This window comes from Talpa occidentalis, unplaced genomic scaffold, assembly GCF_014898055.3.
Source record: "Talpa occidentalis isolate TD23 unplaced genomic scaffold, MPIMG_talOcc4v2.1 talOcc4.3, whole genome shotgun sequence".
NCBI classification, from domain to species: Eukaryota; Metazoa; Chordata; class Mammalia; order Eulipotyphla; family Talpidae; genus Talpa; species Talpa occidentalis.
Genome location: NW_023603184.1, coordinates 19,283,601 through 19,291,304, shown reverse-complemented (window position 1 = coordinate 19,291,304; position 7,704 = coordinate 19,283,601). Strand labels below are relative to the sequence as shown.

General features: G+C 42.9%; 1 protein-coding gene across 1 annotated transcript; it reads right to left on the bottom strand.

Annotated features, from left to right (window-relative positions):
• Positions 1–342: 342 nt before the first annotated feature.
• ARHGAP11B (Rho GTPase activating protein 11B) lies at positions 343–1,529 on the bottom strand. Its single transcript, XM_037522560.2, is given in 2 exon segments — positions 343–517; positions 573–1,529. Coding segments are annotated over 2 exon segments (945 nt in total). The 5' UTR covers positions 1,386–1,529; the 3' UTR covers positions 343–385.
• Between the last annotated feature and the right edge of the window lie 6,175 nt (positions 1,530–7,704).

The window sequence follows — 7,704 nt, the reverse complement described above, 5'->3', positions numbered from 1 at the left end:
GATTCTACCCTGCAAACTTTTTTATTTGCAATCCTTTTACTTCGCCTTAGCACACCTGTACTGATCAAATGGTTTCCACCGATGACTATAGGAGAGAGTGAGCATTGAGATGACCCTTCTGAGCTTGTATCAAAGTGAACTGATACTGGAGTAGAATTGCTACTGAAGAGATTACTTGGCAATAATTCAAAGTTGAAATTGTGCTTGATGGGTTTCCTTTTCTTACTTGAGAAACCATGAGAAGACTCTACTGGCTGTTTACGCTTAGCATTTGGTGTAAGAATCACTGGTGATACAGATACCTGGGTGAATCTTTCCTGCTGAGGTGTAACAGAGGGTGTTCTGTTAGATATAAGTTTATTCAATGCTCCACTAACAAAATCTCCTACACTCTGTCTTTGCTTTCTCTTACAGTCACCAGGAGTTTCACATTCAGCTTCTTCAAGGCCTTCCAGTGATGGAGTAGCACAGAGACCATCAATACCCAACATAGCCGGTATCTTTTCCAGGATAAAATCTGGAACATGGCCAATATCTGATGCATAATCAATAAGAGTCTGTACTACTGCAGCCTGTAATCGTAGCTTTTTTTCTGTGTTAGCAGACATCTTTCCATGTACTTCACTTGTTTGAAGAAGGTTTGGTGCAAATATAACGGCAAGATTGCTGCTATCCATCTTATTCTCACTAGATCTAAGAGAAACATTCCTGAGAAAGTTAAAGAAATATATTAATACATCAATTGTGTGGTCAGCCATAAGACAGGAGATCAGTAACGTAGCTTTATTCTTTTCCTCTGTACCTAACTGTTGTGCTTTGAAAAGTGCTTCATGTAAATCAGCTGGGAGAAGAGGCTCTGGCAATTCCCTAAAAAACTGTTTAAGAAGTCCTGCAATATCACAAGGAGGTGCAGAAGACAGGCAGCTCTCACCATGATCCAATTTATTCTTTAGTACTTTTAGACGAGTAACAGATCCTGATTTCCTAAAACGTCCTTCTGTGTGAATATGCTCTTCTAAAGATGTGCAAGCATCCGTAAGAAAGCTTGGAATGTGTCCATATTCAGGTACAGCAGAATGGGGCAACGCATTAAAAGGCACTCCAAATATTTTACCCACTATTTCCGTGGCTGCGGCTTCGTGTCTCCTGCGATCGCTCAGGCCACGGCCGCCCTCCACCTTGATACCCTAGACAGCCCGGAGCTGCTGCAACAAGGCCAACCTCACCAGCCTGGGGTCCCACGCCCCGGACATGCCTCCCCGTCTCCGAGGCGGGAGGGGGGCCCTAAGTCTCCTTCGCCCCCAAGTCTCCCAATTTCCAAACACGCTCAGGTTTGCACTCGACCCGGAACCCCAGCGGGATCCCCTATTCGCCCCACCGACCATCTTGTCCTCTCTGAGCTCCTCACCCCTCACCTTCCCTTCACTTACCCCGACCTTCCTGCTGCCTGTCCCCCCACCTTCCACAGCCTCCCCTTTTCGTCTCCGACCCTTTCACTTCGCCTTCCCCCAGCTTCTCACTTCAAAGATCCCCTGTACCCCAAACTTCACTCTGCCCTCGCCTCTCCCCCTCGCCCCTCCCATGCCCGCAGGCTCGGTGGGGTGTCCCTGGCTCCGCCCCGAGCCCCCCACCCCAGCCCAGCCTCCAGGCCAGCCGGCTGCATAGGCCCTTCTCCCAGCCCAGGTCCCCGCCCAGGCTGGCTGGCATCTTCACCCCATTTCACAGGGTGCTCCTGCCCGCCCCCATCAGCCTGCCCGTGGCCTCCCGCCCGCACATCCTCGCTCGCACCCCGAAGTCAAGCGGCTCTGCCCATGCCTCCCCCCCGCCACCCCTCAGCAGCCACTGCAGCCGCATTCGCTGTTTGTTTCAATAATGAAAAGGATGGTTTTCTTGATTTCTTCTTCTTCAGATTTGTTTGTGTATAGGAAGGCCGCTCACTTTTGTGTGTTGATTCTGTATCCTGCCACTTTGCTAAGTTGATTCATTAGTTTAATAAGATTTTCTGTGGAATTATTGGCTGGACAAGTAAAACATCCAAAATGGCAGTGAGAGGTTAAAAAAATAGCGGAACCACTAAAATAACTTGTCACCTTCTCTAAAAAAACAGGCAAGAGACGTTTTGTGTGTTTTTTTTTTTTTTTTAATATCCAATCGGTTAGACGGTAAAAAAAAAAAAAAAATAGCTGATACTATGAGAAACTGAAATCACTTGTTCTGATAGAGTTTAAAAAAATAGTGGACCAATGAAAAACAATCTACAACAAACATCCATTATGGTCAGGAGAGGTTCCATAAAAAAGTTGAAAATATGAAAAACCCCAACCAAACATCCAGTCTGGGAGCGAGAGGAGAGGTTCAATAAAAAGCCTGGGCTCTCTAATGACCAATGCGGGTAGGGAGAAAAGGTGATAAATGAGCGGAACCTCTAAAGCACCTGGTAACATCGTGGAGTCTTCTAGAGAGAGGTTTCAAGATAGCTAAACCTCTAAAGACTCTTGTGACATCATCCAGACTGGTAGAGCCAGGTTACATAGTAGATGAATCTTTAAAGCAATTTGGAACAGACTCCAGACTGGGAGTGACAGGTTCCCTAGTAGCAGAATCCTGAAAGCAACTTGGGACATGCTCCCGTCTGTCAGAGCGGGGTTTAAAGACAGCTCGACCACTAAAGAGGCTTGTGACGTCCACCAGTCTAAAACTGACAGTTCAAATGTTAGCAGAAGCCTTAAAGTCACGTGGGACCTCCTCCAGTCTGTCAGACAGAGGGTAAATGATAGCTGCAGCCCTAAAGCGACTGGTGACACCCACCAGTGTAATGGAAAGAGGTTGAGAGCTAGCTGCAGCCCTAAAGCAACGTGTGACCTCCTCCAGTTTGGTAGAGACAGATTAAATAGTAGCAGAGCCCCTAAAGACAGGGGTAACACCGTCCACTCTGGTAGCAAGAGGTTCAATAGCTGAACCTCTAGGGCAGTGGTAACAACAGCCTCCATCTGGTAGAAAGGGTTACAGCGAGCAGAAGCTCAGCGGAAGCTCTGAAGCCACTTACTTGCAACACACAGCCTGCACTCTGGCAGCGGTTAGGAAAACTGGAAATGGCGTTTTGTAAATTTTGTAAATCAGCGTTTTGTAAATTTTGTAAATCTTGTAAATCTTGTAAATCTTGTAAATCTTGTAAATCTTGTAAATCTTGTAAATTTTGTAAATTTTGTAAATCTTGTAAATCTTGTAAATTTTGTGAGGGAAGTTGTGAGTAAGGTCGTAGTCGGGCCTGGTAGAGACCAGTTCAATAGTGCCGAAATCCTCAGCGACCCCGGGGCAGCTCTGGTGGCTCAGGGAGGTAGATGGTTAAGTAATTAAGCTCCGAGCATAGATCTGAGGTCTGGCACATCCGCCCTCGCCTGACGCTTATATAAGAGAGGGTCAACTAGTGTGAATTTTGTACTGGCATTTGTTTCATTGCAAAAAGTGACTCATCCGTTGAATATACTGTTGTAATTTTTTCATTGCAAAAAGTGACTCATCCGTTGAATATCCTGTTGTAATTTTTTCATTGCAAAAAGTGACTCATCCATTGAATATCCTGTTGTAATTTTTGCATTGCAAAAAGCAACTCAGCGGGTGAATTTCCTGTTGCCATATTTGTCATTTCCTGTGGAAGGTGTTGTGGAAACAGTGCTGTCCCCTTTGTTGTCCAAGATGCCAATTGGAGACCAATCCAATTCAGAAGGGGCAGGGAGCTCTTTTGCATTTTGCAAACCCTTGGAAGCAAGCATGGCTATGTCATTCTGTATCTCCCAGCTCCTCCTGTCATGATTGTCTAAGTCCTTCTCCCAATGCAGTTTGAGATGCTTTCCATTTGGGACCATTGTGAAAACCCTGCAAGTCGCAAGTCCTTACAGAACGTTCTTCAGCCAGGTTGACTTTCAGACCGTCTCTCCCAAGTGGTCAGGCTGAATCGGAGAGATGAATACACTGAGATGACTGAGACTCCATGTCCAAAGGACGCTGGGGAAAGATATCACTCTGAGACTTTGGAAATAGGACTAGGAAGACAAATGTCATTGTAACAGGGTGGTCCCCAGGAAAGGGGGAGGTTCCCTGCCCCACCCAAGGAAGGGTGGAGCTGAGCAGGAAGAGGAGAAGCTGCAAGAAGAGACTGAGGAAGGAAGGAAGCAGGATGGAGCCAGGAGACCTGGAGGAGGCGCATGGAGCCTAGAGACACGTGAAGAAACTGCGCTTGTCTTTGGGTTGTGGACTGGGTGACACAGACGTGGGTGAGACCTGTGGGGAGGTGACAATGGCAGCTTTTATCTTGATGTTGATTTTGCTCTTTTCCTTCCAGGCTTGTCCGGTTGTTTGTGACCCTTTTCTGTGGGTCCCCACTGGAAGATGCTTTAGACTTGTGGCAGGCTTTGGGGCCTTGCTCTGCGCCATTCCCATATGGATGGACTTTTACCCACGAGGGGACGGGTAACTTTGGGTGCTTGATTTAGAAACTAGATTATTTGCCTTACCTGTATTGTTTCCTAGTTTTATTAAAGTTCGTTCCCATTAAAGTCTCCTATGTTTTGTGTTGATGCGGCGGATGGCAGAACCCATGTACAATAGGCAGGTTTGCGGGGTTTGGGCTGCTCCTCTCCCTGTCCTATAACATCTTGACTAGGAATGGCCCCTCTCAGGAGGCTTCTTCCAGGTCCGTTTCCTCCAAAGTGACATCAGGGGCTCTTTCCCATCCGGAACAGAATGCGTCTTCCAGAAATAGTGAGCTGTTGGGTCTGATATGTGGCACACTTCCTGGAGTTTGTGTTTCCTAAACTATCTCATGGAGAGAGAACCTGAGCTCTTTTTCTGTGTTGCTCCAGAAACTCAAAGGACAACGCACTCTCTCCTGGTGGAGTCGACGCCTGCTATTTCCCAGTCTCATTGATCTCTAACGTAGATCCTCTTTTTCCCAGAGGCTCAAAAGAGCGCCTGTGTCTAATCCCAGGGGCAAAGAGAATATATTTTATTCCTAAGGTAAACCAGGGGAAACTCTCAAAATGACTTGGCAGATCCAATCTGTAGAGAGAGGTGGTACAATGATAGCTGGAGCTTATGTTTTCGGCAATCTATTTATTAGCCCATCCTTCATTTTTGTACAATGTGTGACCTCCCTGTGAAATGCCCACCACCAAGGTGCCCATGCGCAGTCACCATAGACCCTTGTGCTCTTCCCACCCTTATCCTCATCCCTCTGGCTCCGCCTCCCCTACAGAATGTCTCAGGTCTAGGGTTGCCTGTTGGTTTTGAATTTTCATTGATTGTAGTTATTTTGTGTCCTGATCCCTTATTGGGTTTCCCTACATTTCTGCGATCAGTGAAACCTTCTGACCTTTTTCTCTTCTCTTCTGGCTTATTTCACTGAGCATCATCCTTTCCAGCGCCATCCGTGCTGCTGCGAATGGCATGACTATCTCCTTTTTGATTGCTGAGTAATATTCCATCGTGTGCGTCCTAGCTCCTTGATGCAGTCATCTCATTGGGGGCATTTGTGTTGTTTCCATGGCTAACCTATCCTAGAACGGGCCGCAATAAACACAGGAGAGCAGGTGTCCTTTTGTTTTGTTTTTTTGATTGATTCTTTTTATGGGTTTTTCATCATTGTTCCTTTGTAAGCAATGGTTGCTTTCCCCCACCTCAGGTGGAGCACGCAGAGTTTCCTTCACCAATGCCCCCGTGCCCCATCACCTCAGTCCCCTGTGCTCCTCGCTCCTCCCCCCCCCTGCAGGATGTCTCTGGCTTACAAATAGAGATAAATATATCCAAAGAAATAGTACAATACATAACCATAGTGAAGCTGTCATTCTCAAGTAACAAATCTGATAGAGAGTAGGTTCCAATGGATGTGGTTCCATTTCTTTGTGTCCTCTTCTATTTCTTTTCATAATCTTTTTTTAAAAAATATTTATTTTATTATTGATTTATACAAGCACTGGGTACAGTCAGAAGCACAGGAGGGTGAGAAATCACCAGGGCCACAGCGGGGAACAGAACAGGCACATCGTTGATATACACTGCTGAGGGGAGCAGCGGGTGAATTCTCTCACCCTCTCTCGCCTGACTCTTGTACAAAGAGAGTCAACGCGTTGTGCGAATTTTTTTTTGGAATTTTATTCATTTGCAACAAACAGCTCATAGTGTGAATTTTGTATTGAATTTTTATTCATTTGCAGCAAACGGCTCACAGTGTAAATTTTGTATTGAAATTGTATTCATTTGCAGCCAACAGCTCATGGTGTGAATTTAGTATTGAAATTTTTTCATTTGCAACAAACAACTCATGTGAATTTTGTATTGGAATTTTTCCATTTGCAACAAACAACTCGTCGTGTGATTTAGTATGAATTTTTTTCATTTGCAACAAACATTTCGTCATGTGAATTTTATTGAAATTTTTTCATTTGCAACAAACAACTCCTGTGAATTTGTATTGAAATTTTTCCATTTGCAACAAACAACTCGTCGTGTGCTTTAGTATTGAAATTTTTTCATTTGCAACAAACATTTCGTTGTGCGAATTTTTTATTGGAATTTTATTCATTTGCAAAAACAGCTCATAGTGTGAATTTTTATTGAAATTTCTTCATTTGCAGCAAACAGCTCAGCTCATAGTGTGATTTTGTATTGAAATTTTATTCATTTGCAGCAAACTGCTCATAGTGTGATTTGTATAGAAATTTTTTCATTTGCAACAAACTCGTGTGAATTTTGTATTGAAATTTTTCCATTTGCAACAAACAACTTGTCGTGTGATTTAGGATTGAAATTTTTACATTTGCAACAAACAACTCCTCCTGTGAATTTGTATTGAAATTTTTCCATTTGCAACAAACAACTCATCCTGTGATTTAGTATTGAAATTTTTACATTTGCAACAAACATTAGTTGTGTGAATTTGTATTGAAATTTTTCCATTTGCAACAAACAACTTGGCATTTTTACATTTGCAACAAACATTTAGTTGTGTGAATATGTATTGAACTTTTTCCATTTGCAACAAACAACTCCTCTTGTGATTTAGTATTGAAAATTTTCCATTTGCAACAAACAACTCGTCCTGTGATTTAGTATTAAAATTTTTACGTTTGCAACAAACAACTCGTCATGTGATTTAGTATTGAAATTTTTACATTTGCAACAAACATTTCGTTGTGTGAATTTGTACTGAAATTTTTCCATTTGCAACAAACAACTCGTCTTGTGATTTAGTGTTGAAATTTTTACATTTGCAACAAACATTTTGTCGTTTGATTTGTATTGAAATTCTTCCATTTGCAAAAAAAAACTCTGTCCTGTCATTTAGTATTGAAATTTTTCCATTTGCAACAAACAACTCCTCCTGTGATTTAGTATTGAAATATTTACATTTGCAACAAACATTTCGTGTGTGAATTTGTATTGAAATTCTTCCATTTGCAACAAACAACTGGTCATGTCATTTAATATTGAAATTTTTACATTTGCAACAAACAACTTGTCCTGTGATTTAGTATTGAAATTTTTACATTTGCAATAAACAACTCCTCCTTTGATTTAGTATGAAATTTTTACATTTGAAACAAACAACTCCTCCTTTGATTTAGTATTGAAATTTTTACATTTGCAACAAACATTTCGTTGTGTGAATTTGTACTGAAATTTTTCCATTTGCAACAAACAACTCGT